General features: G+C 37.2%; 2 protein-coding genes across 3 annotated transcripts in view; both read right to left on the reverse strand.

Annotated features, from left to right (window-relative positions):
• Window positions 1–1,975, reverse strand: part of aspa (aspartoacylase) — a 56,211-nt gene extending 54,236 nt beyond the window's left edge. The window contains exon 1 of one of the 2 annotated variants that reach the window (XM_081366273.1): window positions 1,638–1,975. In XM_081366273.1, coding sequence (XP_081222399.1) covers window positions 1,638–1,879 — 242 coding nt within the window. In that variant the 5' untranslated portion in view covers window positions 1,880–1,975. The remainder of the gene's footprint in view (window positions 1–1,637) is intronic. The other variant, XM_081366272.1, reaches the window with a different exon arrangement.
• Window positions 1,976–4,714: 2,739 nt separating this feature from the next.
• Window positions 4,715–19,635, reverse strand: part of pho (phoenix) — a 37,098-nt gene continuing 22,177 nt past the window's right edge. Inside the window, exons 2-5 of the mRNA XM_081366210.1 lie at window positions 13,482–13,794; window positions 11,822–11,919; window positions 11,632–11,689; window positions 4,715–8,777 (exon numbers count right to left, since the gene is read on the reverse strand). Of these exons, the coding sequence (XP_081222336.1) occupies window positions 5,379–8,777; window positions 11,632–11,689; window positions 11,822–11,919; window positions 13,482–13,794 (3,868 nt within the window). The 3' untranslated portion in view covers window positions 4,715–5,378. The remainder of the gene's footprint in view (window positions 8,778–11,631; window positions 11,690–11,821; window positions 11,920–13,481; window positions 13,795–19,635) is intronic.

Raw genomic sequence — 19,635 nt, forward strand, 5'->3', positions numbered from 1 at the left:
TCAACTATATTCCAGCAAGCGGTAAGTAGTGATTTACTATGCAAGTAGCGATCCACTTCACATCGTTTCTCTTAGTAGGATGAAAATAATCTTACTTAAACTGTGATTAATATACAGAAAGCGATCAAAGAACAATCCCTTTCCAATCGCCCAAGCTGTCAATCACACAGCGCGAGTTTATCTGGACACTTGCCAAAACTCGTTATGAAATCAATGACGCTGTTACACTGCACAACGAATCTCTTACTGTATTTATATACCTCATGTTTGCATTGGTGAAATCATTAGTGAGAGTGCAGAAACTGCGTTGCAATGATAAGATCTTTTTTCACGCGATCAACAGACTGTCATCTGCTCAATGCTCATCACTGCAACCTTTTATGTGATTGAAATAGATCTAAATACTTAAAAAACTTATCACGATTCGTTAATCCCGATAGCTGTAATAGTAAAAACGTATAATAGCTGTAATAGTAAAAGTTTTCCAGATAGTTCCACATGTAATGCCAGATATTTCATATGCAAGCATGTCAGCCAATCACAGCAGAGGGCGTTTACATTGAAGTCTCACAGCAGACACGCCCCTTCAAACAGAGCGTTCAAATCAGGTGATGAAATCAGGCTAGGAAAAATGCCTTTTATTTCTAAATTATAAAAAAATTGGATCTAAAAAACATACTAACATTATAAGGGCACCCCAGGAAACATTATAAAATAATACAATTATCCATGGAATGGGACCTTTAATATTTGACAACTATTTTATGATAGATTTGTTCATCAGCCCACAGTAAAATACAGTGATTCAAACTTAAATTGTTTGTTTGTTTTTTTGTTTTTGGAATTTCGAATTGAAAATATTATTTATTTTACATGATCCATGTCATTCATAACTGAATGCAACAAGAAACGTTTTGTGTATGTCAGATTAGACATTCAAATGAAAGCAAATGTGTGCATATTTTTTAAATAAAATATTATTTGCAAATTGTTTAACTAGCCTACAATTAGACCTAGAATTTCTTACCATTCTAATTTCTTTATTCCCTTAAATACGGACACTGGAAAATGTCACATTTATGAAGTTAAATTGAAATTCAACAAACACTTACTTAAAATATTTCAAGCACTAAGGTCCTCAAAAAGTAGCGCCACTGTCATGGAAATCAGCATTTGTTACGTGTTGTCTATGATGCAATATTAAAGGCTCTTCATGACCCCAATCATGCTTCACTCACGTTTCTCAACAGTCATGTTGAGCGGCTCGGATCAGCTGACTGCTCGCTCCCTCCATTGATACTTTATCGCACGAGTCAGTGATGTTGTGTCACGTTTTAAAAATAGCTACACTGAGCTCAACGCAATGCTCCTAAAATGATTTTACTTAAAAACAGCGCGAGACGAAAAAACAGAGGTGGAACACAGCGGCCAAAGACGTCGAGCTGACTAATATGGTAGCCTAACAATAAACAACACAAATGCAACAATGTACCTCGGCTCGAACACACACGAACAAAAGTTTTGCTTCAGTTAAAGACCATTGTTCTTACAACACAACAATACTGCTCAGTTTTATAAAACTGCTATTCATAAACGCGCCAGACAGTACAGAAAATAACGTATCGCACGATATTTACCTGAGGTTCTCGGGCGTAAAGGCTCTGTTCAAATCCGTGTTGATGTACCTGGTACATTTCTCCACTGCTCTGGGATTGCTTATGAACGGCTTAGTCACCAGTCGGTTTCTTTCTATCTCGGCTGCATTTTGCATCCACATATTTACCAGCATAATGCCGGACATCTCATTTCCATGTGTGCCTCCAAAAATAGCCACTCGTTTGGCTTCTTGTAAACATGAAATATTAGTGCGCGAACTCATAGCGATGGCTGCACGGACGTGCGCGGTTCACGAAAGACAGAGCGCAAAGTTTCCACACAACTGCCGTCGGCGCGATGTGACTGCTGTTTATATAATGGTTATTTGAAGGGTAAGCCTAAGCCCCAAGCTTAAGTGCGTACGTGTCATCTACGTTAAACGCGCATAGGTTGGGTTTCAACACATTCGCAAGTTGGCTGCATGTTCGCCATGGTCACAACAATGTCACGAGATTATACGCGGAGAATAAATAAAAACGAGCTGGTGGCCTATGCGCATATACAAGGTAGCCTACAATAGTAGGTCAGCTTAAAAGAAAACAAGTCTATAATGCTGTCAGAGAACAGTAGCTGTAGGCTACTATAACTCATTATCTGCAAATCAAATTTAAGTTAAAAATGAAAGCAAAGCGAATCAAATTAATATGTTAATGGGGTTTAAGATATAGCCTAGGTCATTAGTAATCTCTCTCTAAAATGAGAATCAGATGTATTAAAATACAAATAAAAATGACTTGTGTCCTGTTTTGCTTGTTCCTTTGTAGTTTTACTTAGTTTCCACTCAGTCATGTTCAAACACACAGATTCACGCATCCCTGCACTTTACATAGGCCTACACCTTACATTATGACATTCTCACTCCTTAATTCGTTTTCTTTGTTTAAAAGTTAATAGTTTTTGGTTTACAATAAAGAAAACTTTTTTGATTGGCCTATACCTGTTGTTCGTGTCCCCTCATTTTTGCCACAGGCTATGAGCCGGCCTTTGACACCTGTTTTGCCCAGATGATAATTGGCAACTATTTAAAATGTTCTAAATTTGGATCATTTCTGGTAGTGAAAGAAAAGCATTACATAACTTGGGGGCTTTGAATGAAATCGCATTAAGGCTGATGAAGTGAAATTGTTAGCAGAACGGAGACCATAACGGAGTGTATGGACTAATGAGATCACAAAGGTACACTGGTGCCATCCCAATGTAATGCTTTTAATGTTAATTCAAGCATGAATGGGAAGCCAGTGCAACTGTGAGAGCAGTGGTGTAATCTGTTCACATGGAGAGGTATGGGTAAACACAATAGCAGCATAGTTATTTTGAATATACTGATTTAAAGATTTAGCTGGGAGGCCATGTTATGAGCCTTTGCATCAGCACAAAAGATAAATGATCAAAGTCTTGCAATATTCCAGATGCACAACTGGCTGGGTCTATCCAATAAGACAGAATGGAATATGGTGTTAAAGGCAGGACTGACATCTAACAAGACCAAAATACTGCAGTATCAACTGCAGTAAGGAGATCATTTATGGCCTTCACCAAGGCTGTTTCAGTACTATGCCCTGTTCTGAAACCTAAATGAAAGGGTTTAAGTATACGGTTTAGTGCCAAGAAATTGTGTAACTTATTAGCCACAGCACATTCCAGGACCATTGCCAGAAATGCAAGGTTAGAAATAGCCCTATAATTTAGTCAGAAACTTCACATCCAGGCTTCTTAAAGACTGGTGTAATGCAGCTAATTTGAATTCTAGATGAACAGATCGAGAACTCTGTGATGAATTCACAATTACAATAATATGAGGACAGATTGATGAAAGACAGTTCTTGATAACAGAAAAGGGGAGTGTATATAAAATAGTTGTTAATGGACTTAAATGTTCTTAGAATAAAGTCAATGCCAAGCATTTCAAAATTCAACAAGACTGTCAAGTTATAAAAAAAACAAAGAAAACACCAAAGTGCTGTTGTCTGCAAGTAATCACAGTAGTGTTGAAATTCATAGCAATAGCACAATTGCGAACAAAATCTGTAAAAAATAAACAGAACTTCAACATTTGCACTTCTTAAGCAACACTCTTGAATAAACCAATGTGTTTTTTAACTAACTGTTTTAGCAAATGATTCATTAAATCATTCATAAGGTCACATTACTGGCATAATGACGTGACATGCAGAATCACCTAAAAATCTCCAACCATGGGCTCACTCGAATAATGCATTTAAATTCGAGGACTGGAGGTGCTGTTATGAAATACCATTTATATAATGATTAAAGTGATAGCTCACCCAAAATGAAAATTCTGTCATGATTTACTCATGAGGTCCCAAACCTGTAAGACTTAATGACTTACTTCTGTGGAACATAAAATAAGTTATTCGGAAGAAATGTTGATAACCAGACAGTTCTGCTGCTTACTGATTTACATGGCATGGACAGAACCAAAAGACGTTTCTAAAAATATATTTTCTTATCCACATAAGTCATATAGTTGAAAATTGCTATAAATTTCAGCCCTCAGAAAAATTAAACGACAGGAAAACAATCATCACATTAAAATATCATCATTTCAAACATTTTTAAATATTTTGCAATGTAGTCATTATTGAAAAAAGAAATGAATGAATAAGGTCAGTAAAGATGTGTTTATCACATGGGGGAAACCTATATTTCATTTCTCTATACATTTCCATTATGGACACTATATGCTTATGCTAAGGTCAGAATTATACTGACCAAACACATTGGTTGTCTATAAAAATACAGATTCAGATGATAACTTTTCTTATTCTGTGCTCAGTCTAGTTGAAAGTGTATAATGTATAAATTGAATGAATTTATATTTTCTAATTTAAAATAAATCCATTGATCCACAGATCATTGATCATCTACATATCTACAAAACAAAAAGAAAAATAATATACAGGTATGCATGTTATTTCAGCAGATATGTTTCGTAAAACAATGAACTGCCAAAATACATTTTTTGACATTTCATACTTTTATTTCATCTTGCTTTAAATGAAATCAAGCTAAGTATCACAAACAATTCTTTAAAAATAAATTTTATTAAAAAAATATTCATCACAGGTTTATACATTTCCATTTGTTTTTATCTGTAAACTCTTACTGCTTTCCTATTAATCTGTTATGACGATTCATCCTGAAAAGAAAATCTTTTACCAATACTTTTTTTTTTTACCTTCCTTTTGTCTGTCTTCTGAAGGTCTAAAGGTCGGAGGTCTAAAACAACAACATATCGATCTCTGTGAAATTATTTTCTATCATTCTATCGTGTTCTTTCTTGTAGCTAAAATGCACCATCATTATGAATGAAACTGTGCTTTCGTCTTTTCGTATGTTGTTTGTGCAACAACACATCAGCCAATATAGATGGTTCTCTTGATCCCTCCTTTAGGTTATTCTCTTCATATGTATCATGTTTTCTTTATGACTGAACAAATATATATTCAAATATTTCCCATTAAACTCAGTTTGAACAGAACCTGCTCTGTCATGACACCTAGTCTTTTGGGTGTGTCATCTCGATTTATCGCTGTAGGTGAGTCAGTGTTAGGAAACATGGAGATTTCCTTATTTTCAGTGTACACCTTCCTCTTCTTTTTTATCCTTTGTATTATCTGCAGAAACCCCAGAATCTTACAATGAGGTAATAATAGTGGTCTGTCGGTCTGCATTGCTGTGTTGTATGATTTGTAATGCAATCAGAATCTTTTTTTCTTCATCTTCCTCTCAGGTGTTACGGTTTCTTGCAATTGTGCAGAGGAAGAGCTAAAGTCAGAATTGAAATTAATAGAAAAAGTTGACCGTTTCCTCTTCTTTTTGCGTTTAGTGACATTTAATATAGCTTCTGTATTACTTTCCAAATGTTCAACATCACTTGGCCTTTCTTCAATAGACTGTTCAGTAGTTGATCTATCAGTTACATTATCAACCTGAGACCCCAAACTCGCATACAGAGCAAAATCAACAGATTCATACTGACACTCTTCTGTGCCATTCTTCTTTTTCTTCTTCTTTTTTACAGATTTAAATTGTGTTACATTAGGTGACAGATATCGTTCAATTTGCTCTGATGTCTGTAAATGCTCAGGGTGATCAGTCTCAGTAGCTTCAAAAATTTCACTTGACAGGGTATCTGTAGCACTATTTTCCTGTAAGTATGCAGTCTTTTTCTCTTTGTCTTTTCTCTTCTTTTTTGTTCTTTTGAGTGTCAGCTCAGTAGTTGGTGACTCATTGAACTGATCCGTCTCAAAAGAATGAACATTGTCCATACTATGAGTAACTGTATTATTCTCTGTATCCACCTGCTCTTTTAATTTGTGCTTTTTCTTCTTGTTCCGTTTAAGTTCTGCAGTATTTCCTGACTGAGAGTCTAACACAGCATTTTCCAGTCCAATGAGGTAATCAACTTGAGATTGAGAACTTGCATTCTGACTTTTCTTTTTGTCTTTGGCAACATTTAAAACATGTGCTGCATTACATTCCAAATGTTCAGCTGTATTGCTCTTCCTTCTTTCAATCGTCTTTTGAGCTCTCAGTCCAGTGACATCAAACTGAGACACAGAACTCATATCTAGATTCAAATCAACAGATTCATATGGACGTTCCTCACTCCGATCCCTTTTTTTCTTCTTTTTCTTCCCTAAAGATCTTGTATTTCCCTCTGATGACTGTAAATGCTCAATCTGCTCAGTGGCCTCATTGGATTGAATCACATTATTTCCTCTCATTTCTGGAGATCTATCATCAATGTGCTCCAAAAGTTCATTTGATGAGCTAATTGTTGTTCTTTCTTTGTCCTTGTTTGCTCTCTTTTTTGTTCTTCTGGATGGCAAAACAGTAGATTTTGACTCACTATATTGAAACTGCACAATGTCCTTGATATCTGAAGCAAGCTCTAATTTCTTTCGCTCTTTTAGTTTCTGCTTTTTTGACCTTTTCCCTTTGTCCTTTGTGATAACAGTGTCAGTGTCATCTGAACATCTGAAATTATTTGGTTCTGCTGTGTTCTCTGACTGCATGCCTGATACTTGTTTTTCCAGTCCAATAATGTCATAAATTTGAGGAGAACTTAAATTCTGACTTTTCTTTTTGCGTTTGGCAACCTTTAATATACTTGCTGTATCACCTTCCAAATGTTCAGCTGCACTGTCATTGCTCCGCCTTTCTTCATTGACCTGATCTTCCTGTTGCTCAAACTGACACATAGAACTCACATCCAGATCAACAGATCCATATTGAGACTCTTCAGTCTCGTCTCTTTTTTTCTTTTTCTTCTTCCCTGATTTTAATCTAGTTATATTAGGCGACGGAAACCCTGTAATTTCCTCCGATGTCTGCATATGCTTAAGTTGACCAGTCTCAGCAGCTGCACTGGATTGATTCCCTTCATTTATTGTCAACTCCTCTTGTCTAACGAAGTCTAAAGTTTCGTTTGATGGGATGTCTGTAGCACTATTCCCCTCTACATATGCATTCTTTGACCTCTCTTTGTCTTTTCTCTTTTTTTTTGTTCTTTTGAGCGTCAGCTCAGTAGTTTGTGGCTCACTGAACTGGACTGCCTCAACAAACTGATTTTCTACACCAGGCTGCACATGCTCACGCTCTTTTAATTTGTACATTTTCCTCTTTTTCCTCATACCCTTTTTGATAACATTGCTATCTGCCATTGTAGATAAAATAATTTCATCCAAGAGCTCAGATGTCTCTTCTGATTGTAAAACTGATGCTGCCGTTTGTGCTTCGTTTGTTACTCTATCCTCTACATCACATAATTCCCTGTTTTCTCTGCATGTTGTTTTAAGTTCAGTGACATAATCAACAGAACTCACTTTCTGACTCGCATCTACATTATCACATTCTATCAAAATAGTAGCACCTATTCTCTTCTTACCCTTTCTTTTTCGTTTAAGAAAGCTCATTCCAACATTTTTAAACAAAGGGCTATCTGGAGAATCCATTTCCATCTCCACCACCGTTCTTTGTTTACCCACGATAACATGTTCACAGGAACTTGAGTAAACTTCTCTTAATGGAGAAGCTAGTGGTAAATGTTTAGATGATGCTTGCGCAGTCACAGTATCTATTTCTGTGACTTCAGTTTCCTTATGAGAACATGACATTGATTTTCTCCTTTTATTTTTATGCCTTGTTTTATCCTCTCTTCTTGACAGCAGTTCAGTATGTAGGACAACAGGACTCTGGCCTGTCTTTTGGGATTCAGTGTGTTTGGTACTGTTGACGCCATGGATTGTTAACGGCTTGGTTGGTGTTCTTGTTCCAAACACGGACACAGATTCTCCTTTCGTCTCTATTTGAGTTATGTCACTTTCATCGTCCTCATGTGCATGACGTTCACCATCACACCATCTGGGTGTTCCTGGTCCAAATATGGACTCAAACTGTCCTTCAGTCTCTATTTGAGTTACATCACTGTCTTGATCACTCTCCTCCATGTTCGATTTAATAGATATGGTTTTATGAATTTGATTGTTCTTATGTTTCTTCAATGGCATGAATAAGTCCACTGAGCCAATGTCACTGTCAGACTGTTGAATTTCATTCTGTACAGAAATGTGTCCCCCTTGGGGTGAAAAGAAATTGCTTTTGTTGGAAAGGTGATTGTCAGTTCCTGACATGTCATCCTCCTGCTCCGTTTGATTGACTGCCTCTATAGAGTGTCTCTGTGTCTCTTCAATTACCACTAAATTGTTTCCATGTGAGTTCTCAGCACACTGAATGATCTGCTTAAGAGGTTGTCTGCAATTGGAAGAATCTGAGTCTTCAGCATCTGAACATGAAGCTAAAACCTCATATGTCTCATGTTGTTTTTCCTGCTCCTCAGAGAGAGAGACACAGGAAGATTCTGATAAAGTCCTGGCTACAGCTTTGAGTTTCTTTTTTGATTGTTTTTTAACAGAAACAGTGGTCTTGTTTTTCTTGGTAGATTTAGTTTTTCTTTCCTTCTCTTTTCCATCGACATTTAGTAACTGTTCTTCGTTGTCTTTTGACAGTGAATCCTGAATCCTCTTCTCCAAGATGGATTGTGTAAGCCATTTTTTTCTTTCTTTACCGTAACATATAACAAAAATGTTCTTATCCTGAAATAAAGGCAAAACAATAACAGATTAGTACACAGTGATAAATATAAATATATATGCATCACTCCGCTTGCAGCATTTCTCTCACTGTTGATGTGTCATGGAATGTAGTTTTAAGTAGGACTGCCCCTAACAATCGACTAAACGTTAGTCAACTAGAAGAGGCTTAGTCGACCAAGATTTTATTAGTCAGTTAGTCGCAGAAAAAAAAAACTCCACAGGAAGTGGCAAAGTCACGCAGTCCATGAGGGGAAAGATAGTTAACAGTGGGTCCTACTGGCAGTATGTCGAGCAGGAAATCCAATCGTTTGCCTATCATCCATGAACCTCAAATAAGGCTTATCTTTTAAAACATGCAAGTAGCAACTTTACATGGCCGCTCTCTCTAATGTTAACCTAAATATATGTGAACTATTATTAGGCGCATATCCAAGTGTTCGTGCGGATTGTGGAAGGCAGCATATATAGCATGCTTTACTGCACTTGCATTTTTTTCAACTTAATTTTTTTTTTGTCATAGACATAGGATATCGCTCCAAACTCAGGCATTATTGGACACTTCCAACAGGACAATGACCTCAAGCATACGTCAAGGCATGGTTGCAGAAGTAGTCCTGGAAGATTCTACAGTGGCCATCACAGTCACCTGATTTAATAGAACCCCATAGAAAATCTCTGTTGGGATTTAAAAAAATAAAGAAAAGTGGTTACACTACCTGGACGGGGCAGAAAAAGGAAGCTATCACCAGCTGCAACCAGATTTCTGAGAAGGCAGGTTCAGAAAAACCCTCAAGTGACTGCAAAAGACCTGCAGCAAGACTTGGTGGCAACAGGCACTGAGGTTTCAGCAAAAGCAAAGTAAGGCGCGTACTACACACATGCCAGAACTCCAAGATGTACATCCCACTACTGACACAAAAGCACAAGTAAAGTCGGGTCCAGTTTGCTCAAAGTTTTGGCCCCATGGATCAGCGGTATGTCTGGGGGAAGAAGAATGAAGCGTATGCTGAAAAGAACACTGTCTACAGTTAAGCATGGTGATGGCTCGGTGATGCTCTGGGGCTGCTTTGCATCCTCTGGCACTGGAAACCTGCAGCGTGTGGAAGGCAAAATAGATTCACTGTATCAGGAAGTATCAGGAAATCCTAGGAGAATACATCATGCCTTAAAATCTTTAGTCAGGGGCAGCCCTAGTTTTAAGAGGTTTTTTTTTAGGCGAGAATGTAGTTATTTAGACCTCAGATATGCGATTTGTAAACACAGCGTCTATTTGGCAATTTGTTTAGACGTTTTCGAGGTGTGAGCCCCAGGCCGTCGGCGGCTGTTCAGCACTCATGGACCCGCACTCATGGATATGGACATATGTGACCTTGCCTGTGAAAACCCAGCTAAAGTCATTTTTTTGTGATTCAATGTTTTCTACATAAAATCATCCTACACAATGTAAAGAACATTCTGTGAAAATATAACCTTGATATCTTGATATTGACTGAGTAAGGCCATGTCAAAGATTTGCTAAAATTCGGGCTCAGAAAATCATATTTTTGAGAAATTCCAATTTAAAAATAGGTTATTTGTTAAAACTGCAACACATTTGATCCATAGTTATCCTGCATATGTGCCATAAGACACATTAAAGCTGAGATTCTCCCCTTTTTAGTGATATATGAGACATCAGTGGAAAAATTCTTAAAGTTTTGTAAAACAGGTCAATACTGAGCTACAAAACAAATAAGCAGTTCTTAAAATATTGGCTATGACAAGAAAAAAAATCACCACAGACATCTAAACGCGGCTGACATCTCTTTTTTTTTCTTCATTGTGTTGACCTGATTACCATTCGCGGATTGATATTAAAGTCTGTTTTTACTCTTTCTAATAGAAAAGACACAGAAAAGAAGTCCGTGAACCTAATGATATAAGAATCAGCAGTGTTGCTGCGCGAAATAAACCCAGAGACGATTGAAATCAATGTTTAGGAAGCCCACGCAAATTTTTTTTCACAAAATTTGACAAAAGTGTCAAAATCATTAATTTCAGTATTTATCATGTTATAAATGAAAACGCAAGTATTGCATCTCAAAACCATTGGTATAATCTATCATTTACAGCAATAAACAGCCTATTTTTGTCATTTTTATGGCTATGACTACTTTGACGCTCGTTAACTCATAATTCGATTCTGCAACTTTAGCCGGGGTTTCACAGGCGGGGTCACACACACACACATACACATATATACATATATATATATATATATATATATATATAATGTGTGTGTATATATATATATATATATATATATATATATATATATATATATATATATATATATATATATATATATATATATATATATTACTGTGCAAAAGTCATAGGCATGTTAATGTTAATTTTTTGCTGAGACAAACTAAATCCAGAAGAACTGCGGGAACATCTCCAAGATGCTTGAAGAAACCTTCCTGCAAAGCTACAGTACTGTAAAAAGTACTGGCACTTGTGTTAAAATGCTGTAAAGTGAGAATGCTTTCAAAAATAAAATCACAAATTGAATTTATTTATGATTTAACTTCTATTAACTAATTCAAATCAATATATGGTGTAACGACCCTTTGTGTTTAAAACAGCTTTTGTCCAGGTACACTTGCGCATAGTTTTTCAGGTAGCTTTGCATGAAGGTTTCTTCAAGCATCTTGGAGACGTTCCCGCAGTTCTTCTGGATTTAGTCTGTCTCAGCAAAAAAAAAAAAAATTGCATGGATATTCTACAGGAGAATTATTTTTTAGAGGATATCAAAACAAAAATTAGTTACACAAGCATATTTTGTACTATAAAGTCTGCAGTAATTACATACCACTTTTGTGACTTCATGATCACTGTTGTGGTCATCCCCCTCAGAGTTATCATTTAGCCTGAAACAAAGTTCATGTTTTTCATTAAAAACGTTAAAAAATACGTGCATTAAATATTTATTTTATTATTAATATTTATTTATTTATTTTACAATTATATTTATATTTTGTTTGTTATTAATTAGAACTTACCGAGACTCCAGCATATATGGACTGATTGCTCTTCCTGTTTTTACATAACCCTCCTTGATTTTCTTTATGCATTTGAGGAACCCTCCAATTTCTGAGTTCTAAAAAAGAAATACAACAAATAATAAACATGCATAAATTAAGTAAGGGATAATGTATAGTGAGCCGGTTGTTATAGTGAATAACAACCCCGACAGGCTGAACGGGATCCCGACGCGAAGCGGAGCCATTACATGGCTACCTACAAAATAAATAAATAATTTGACACAAATTATTTATTTAAAAAGGAGTTTATTCATTTAAAAACGATTGTATTGCTTCCGCCAAAGAAAATAGTCCGTTCCGCGTCCATAGCAACGCGCTGTTTTTCATGGCAACGGTCTGTTATACTTCGCAGCGGTCTGTTATCAAGAAATAACAGACCGCATTCTACATTGGAATTCAGCCAAGCCATGTAATAATTACATTTAAATGACAGTGATAGCATTATAACAACCAGTGACAGTAAAGTACAATTTTTTATTTATTTTTTCCTAGAGACCAGGGGCCGTATTCACAAAACATTTTATCTTACCACTAAGAGTTCTCCTAAATGACAATAAAAGTTCTTAGTTAAGAGTTTTCTCTTAAAACCCATTCACAAATCTGCTGAGACCAACTTTTACTAAGGAATAGAGAGAAGACTTAAGCTGAGAAAAAGGGTGGGGTTGACCTCGTTGCTATGGATTATGTCAATACGCTTACTAACTATGACCACAGTGTTTGGCTGATGGAAAAAAGAAAAAGAAAAAGGTGATTGGCTGGTGGTGGATGTCAGCGATTTAATCGGAAATATTTTAGAATGAGGTAGCCTATCATGTTGCCATATTCAAAAAAAGGTTTTAAAATACAAAATGATGCCATTTTCAAATAAAGATTTTAAAATAAAAATGTTGCCATATTCAAATAAAGGTTTTAAAATGTAGGCTGTGTCACTAATTAAACTAGTATATGTTCAGCTAATTGTCAGCCTCTTAAATGTCTGCATCTCGAGAAGCGACAAATTATACTTTATAAACAAAGTTTGGGAGGAGCACATTCAAACCATCAATCTAATCAGCTCGAGACGAGGCGGATTGCCAGCAACAGCCATTAGGATTGTTTGCGATTTGGTTTTAGTGACTTAGGGAGTCCTCTTGAATACTCCTAATGTTTTACAGATTTAGGACCTGTTTTAGTGTTAAAATGCTTTGTGGAAAAAAATGTAGGACTCCTAAAACTAGGACTGACACGCCCATTATTTTAAGAGTTTCTCCTAAATCAGTAAGTTAGGAGCTAATTTTGGCCTTAAAGGGGTCATCGGATGCCCATTTCCCACAAGTTGGTATGATTCTTTAGGGTCTTCATGTAAAGTTTGTAACATACTTTGGTTAAAATTTCTCAATGGTTGTGTAAAACAACACCCTTTTTACCATCATATTGCATCAGAAAATACAAACGGCTTGATTATTGAGTGTGTTTAGGCTTTTTGAGGATAAAACAAAAAAAATTATAAAAAAGGAATTTTGCATCCGATGACCCCTTTAAAGAAGTTTTGTGAATACGGCTCCAGACGCATTTTATCAGACAGAACGTAATTTTAAAATGACATAATACACAAATAGATAACATGAATAAACGCCACCTCTAGAATCTGGTGCTTCTTCATGGGCAGGTGCCGCTGTCTGTGCGATTTCAACAAAAAGGGAAAAGTAGCTTTTTGAGGGGGAACATAATCAATCCTTTTTCCTCTTTTTGGGCACACCGCATGCAGACCTTCACTTCCCTCTTCAAACTCTGTGTCTTCATTCGCTGGGAGTCTGCTGGTGACCCCCTCTCCATCATCACCAGTATCATCAGAGATGGACTCTGGTCTCTTAGTTGATCTAGTATGTCGTCTTTCAGTTCGGACTGCTTTTGTCACAGACTGTGTTACAAACAGGCTTTCACCAGAACCACTATATAGGGGAATGCAGAGAAGTGATGCAGTGCATGAGAAAACATTTACAAATTAAACATTTCAGTAAAATAAAATCCTATTTTTGTGGTTTTTGGCACTAAAACTTCATCTTAAAGCATGATTTTATGGAGATTTTTGGAAAAACAAACCAACTTAATTTAAACAGAGCTTTTATTAACAAAACTTAAGCATTATTTTTATTAACAAAAATAAGCACGGCAGCCTCATTCTTGTGTTGCACTTGAAGTTGTGAGTGTAAATTAGAAGTGGTACCTCGGCATGCTGCCACATTTATCAGGAAAAGTTTACAGATTGCCTCAATGTTTGAAAGTTCCCTATTTAAATCCAAAATATTGCCAAATAGGTGCTTTTACATTTCGCTTTGAAACCAAATCTTTCGCCATCGTCTTGTCAGTCAGCTCACCTCACTCTCGTCACTTGATAAATGAAATCTGTCGACTTCTTGTCATAATCATTTGTTAAACAAGTATTAATTACTTGGAGTATCGCACAGACCAAAACAAAAAGAGACATTCCGACACGGAACACACATTTCAAAGTAAAATTACTGGCTGTAGCATTGTTTTTCAGAGAAACGAGTATGTGAACTCGGCATGTTTCCTAAATATCTGCAAACATATGGTATTTTTATGCTTTAGTAGTAAGAATAGCTAAATAACCCCAGTGGGTCTATTTCAGGGTTGTCCAAACTCTGTACTGGAGGGCCACTTTGATCAAATACAATAAACTTGTTAAAGGGATACTCCACCGTTTTTTCATATTAAACTATGTTATTCCCTTAACTAAGACGAGTTGATACATACCTCTCTCGTCTCAGTGCGTGCACTAAATCGCTCTGTCTTGCGGCGAAACTTTGTTAGCCCAGTTCATTCAATATGTGCCAAGCAGAGAAGCTACAAAACACCTCCACGTTTTCCCTATTTAAATACAGTTACTCGCATAGTGTAACTCGACCTAGGACGGTGACACAAAACAAAACATTGCGCTTTTCTAAGCGTGTAAAATGGATAACTATATTGTATGGCGGAATACCATAGCAAGTGCTTGGAAGCACTTCGACTTCGGCGCAGTAATATCTATTCCACCACGACGTGTTCTAATGCCCTCTCCATATCATCCATAGAGTAGCTGTGGCAATAAATGCCATCGGTGGTGACAAAATCTGGAGCCTCGAGAGCTTGCAGTAGCTCAGTCTGTGCTACAAAATGGTTAGATGGGAGATCATGTTTTGACATGTGGAATACAATTTTGAGCTGAGAGCATAGTTTTTTCTTAGAAGTTTCCGTGGACTTGTCACAGTGGTCTTTCATCGCAACCTGCTGTGGCGTTAAATTGAGCGCCGCAACATGGTCATTACTCTGACTATGTTCAATGAGAGCAGACATTCTCAAATTATTCGACCCTCTTGTGAATCCGTTGCGTCGTCCTGCCTTTTCGCAGTGCGAACAGAACATTTTTTAGTTACCATCAACTACCTCACATCTTAGCCATGGGAACTTGTCACTCCATTCCGACCGATACGCCCTACACTTCGGCTTTTTCTCCGGTGGTGGTGGAGCTGTCTGGACATCTGAGGCTTCAGGCGTTCCTGATTCACCATCGTCCGTCGCGTCTGGCCTCTGAAAAAGCTTTTAAGGCTAGTCTGCCTGGGCCTGGCAATATTTGAAACGCCTCACTCATTCGTTCGTTGTTTAGGTCTATATTACAGCTGTTTTAGGCGTGCGCTTTATTTGAAATGCAGCATGCGATGTTGTTTAATAACTTTCAAACGGTAGAGCCTGTTCCTTTATAACATAGCCAAAGGTCGGTGTATTTTTGCTTTATACATTTTAGGCTTATTCTCAAATTCAGATAATTTTGTCGGACATTTCATTTTTTTTCCGGCCAATGTCCGGCAATTATTGGACAACGGAAACCCTGGTACAGGCCCGAAAAAAACAGAAAACTCTCAGAGACAACCCTGATCTTGTACACTGACTACATTGAACTCAATGGGAGAAGAATCAAGAACAACCTTATCTTCTACACCATTTTGATAACTGCATGGAAATCAGCCCTCTGTGAGGAATACAAGCACATTTTTAAAGGAGGAATTGGTCGAGTTGGAACTGCGACTAACTATATGCAAAGATAAAATTCTGGACACAGACAACCCAATTCTCACCATAACTTACTATACTAAAGGCACTTTCTTTCTGCAAGGCAATAAGGCAAGCCTGGACTCATTCGAGGAGATTTTCCCCTGCTGAAGGCCAGAGTAGAGGAGGAGAGAGAAGAGCCTCATGCAAACGGCACAGACTCTGAGAAGGAAGGCCCAGCGATTCCTTCACCTTCACCATCAGACCGTTGACTGAGAGACCGTTTAGCTTTGCTGGAAATGGACTTCACTGAATTCAGAGAACACACTACAGACTACACAAACACAGACAGCTGCAGAAAGACAACCCTCCACTGCCCACCCTCCAGAACCTGATCCAGATGTTTTCCTCCTCATGGACTCAATGGAAAGTTCTTGGACCCACAGAAACTCTTCCCACATCAGAAAGTCTCTGCAAAATGATGCAGCACAACTGGCCACGCCCACCAGATTATCAGAGACTTCACAGGAGACTCCTCGGCTGCGTTCGAAACCGCATACTTCCCTACTATTTAGTATGGGAAAAAGAGTAGGCGAGCGAAAAAGTATGTACGAATCTAAAAGAGTAGGCGAGAATTACCTGGGTGACGTACTAATTATCGCGAGATTCGGACTTAAGTGTGTCCGAATATGCCTACTTTCCTACTATATAGTAGGCGAAAACAGTACGTGAAGGAAGCAGTACGTTCGAAACATCAGTTTTCATAAAAGAGTAGGCGAGAAGTTCCCGGATGGCTTACTTTTTCCGGCCAGATTTTCGAGTGCTCAACTGATGGATACTCTTCTATCCCAGGAGGCCACGCGAGAGGATACGTCATTATCAAACATCGCAGAGATAAGCGACGCGGGTGCTTTCAAATGTGAGTAAACACAGTTCCTTGTGTTAAAATTGCATGTGCTGAACTACTGTAGAGTAAACTGTTGAATTGTTGAAGGTGTAAAGACGTTACAAAGTGTAGTATAGTTGTGATTTTGCTGTAAAAACACGTTTTATTATGTATAACGTTAGCTAACAGGGGAGCTCCAGTAAGATTTACATAAACCATACATCATAAAGACGCTTATTTTAAATGTCTATTTACATCTGACAGGAAAATCTTGAAATGTAACATGAAATAGACATCTGAGTGATGAATGTGTGCTATTAATATCCGCTTAATAATATAGAATTCATAGACAATTGGAAAAGTTTTTGGGGCAAACCTGACCTGTTGAAAAGAGATGGTATTCATCCCTCCTGGGATGGTGCTGCTCTTCTCTCTAGTAATATGGCTCATAGTCTTAGAGCTCAAACATGACAATCTGGGGCTCAGGTCAGGAAGCAGACAGACTGGCTTAACCGACTGTCTGCTAGCGGCCTCGCGTCACCAAGGTCAGATAAATCCTATCACATAGAGCCTCTTTCACCTAGCTATCATCATATAGAGACTGTGTCTGTTCCCCGAATTTGGAAATCCAAAAAACGTTTAAACCCAACTAAGGTTAAAAATTTAATTGATGTTCAACAAATAAAAAACAACTATAATACAGATGAGCAAATGCTAAAGCTTGGGTTGCTGAATATTCGATCGCTTACTTCAAAAGCACTCGTTGTTAACGATATGATTTCAGATAATAACCTAGATGTGCTGTGTTTGACAGAAACCTGGCTAAAACCAAACGATTACATTACTTTAAATGAATCAACCCCGCAAGATTACCGTTATAAACATGAGCCTCGTCTGAAACGCAAAGGGGGTGGTGTTGCTGTAATTTATAGTAATAGTTTCAATACCACTAAGAAATCAAGTTTTAAATATAATTCTTTTGAAGCATTGGTGCTTAATGTAAAAATATATAGTGTAAACGATAAATCACGTTGGAGATTTGTGCTGGCTACTGTATACAGGCCACCAGGGCACCATACAGACTTTATCAAAGAATTTGCGGACTTTCTATCAGAATTAATATTGACTGCAGATAAAGTACTAATTGTTGGTGATTTTAATATACACATCGATAATGAAAAAGATGCATTGGGATTGGCATTTAAAGACATTGTAAATTCAATTGGAGTTAGACAACACGTGTCAGGACTTACTCATCGTCGTAATCATACTCTAGATCTAATATTATCACACGGAATAGATGTGGATGCCGTTGAAATTCTGCAGCAGAGCGATGACATCTCAGATCATTACCTAGTCTCGTGTAATTTGCATTTAGCCAAGGCTGCAAAGCCGACTCCGTGTTTTAAATATGTGAGACCTATCACTTCTGCTACTAAAGATTGCTTTATTAATAATCTTCCTAATCAGTTTCATCATCTCAGCATCTCAGATAGCTTAGAAGAACTAGATATTACAACAGAAACGTTTAACTCTCTCTTTTCCAGCACTTTAGACACAGTTGCTCCGTTGCGCTTAAAGAAGATTAAAGAAAATAGTCCAACGCCGTGGTACAACGAGCACACTCGGGCCCTTAAGAGAGCAGCCAGAAAAATGGCTTTAAAAGCTGCTAGATCTGCTTATTTTTCAACCCTATTAGAAGAAAATAAACATAATCCTAGGTATTTATTTGAAACGGTGGCTAAACTAACGAAAAATAAAGCTTCAAGCACCGAAGTTTCCAAGCAACACAGCAGCAGGGATGGAAATTAGCACCCGCCACCAGCCAAATGCGGGTGATTTTGTGTCGTGGCGGGTAAACTCGCTTCACCTACCGGCCACCGTGGCGGGTAAATAAAAATAGCATACTGTTTCACACAGACAGCGGACACTTTTAGAGGCACACTTTCAAAAAAAAATGTGGCGTTACATCGCAGGCGTTAAGAGCTGGTTAAGAGGTCTGCAGAGAAAACATCTTTGCATTAACTTAACATTGAAATCACTCGCGCCTGACGCGCTATTCGCGAACGCTATTCGGGAACGCGACGGTGGAGCGTTTTTAAGATTTCCACTCTGAAGGGTGGTTTCACTTTTTTGCGTTTTTAAGCCCCAAAAACGCCGTCGCCGTCTAAACGAAAGGCACATCTGATAAAATATTTTTTACTCTCTCTTTTCACCCGCGAGCGTTCTCATGTAAACAGGGCCTAATAGTTTCATTGTTGGGACTAAAAACGTAAAACTGGAAGCCATAAAATACCACAAATCATCCAAATGCCACATCCAGGTAAAAAATAGAAATATATATATATATATATATATATATATATATATATATATATATATATATATATATATATATATATATATATATATATATATATATATATATATATATATATATATATATATATATATATGAGAGAAAGAGTGTATAAGAGAGAAATAGTAAATGTCAGTATTTCATTGAGACTTGAGATTAAATAAACTGCTTAAAGGGATACTCCACTTTAAAATGAAAATTCTGTCATTCACCCTGATGTTGTTTCAAACCTGTATGAATTTCTTTCTTCTGCTGAACATTTAGAAGAATGTCAGTAACCAGACAGTTTCTGGTCTCATTGACTTCCATGGTATATTTTTTTCCTACTATTGAAGTCAATGAGACCAGAAACTGTCTGGTTACTGACATTCTTCTAAATATCTTCCTTTCTGTTCAGCAGAAGAAAGAAATTCATACAGGTTTAAAACAACATGAGGGTGAGTATATGATGACAGAATTTTCATTTTTAAGTGGTATTAATTTTCACATGCAGTT

The sequence above is a fragment of the Scardinius erythrophthalmus genome (assembly GCF_964197995.2).
Source record: "Scardinius erythrophthalmus genome assembly, chromosome: 5".
In the NCBI taxonomy this organism is placed as follows: Eukaryota; Metazoa; Chordata; class Actinopteri; order Cypriniformes; family Leuciscidae; genus Scardinius; species Scardinius erythrophthalmus.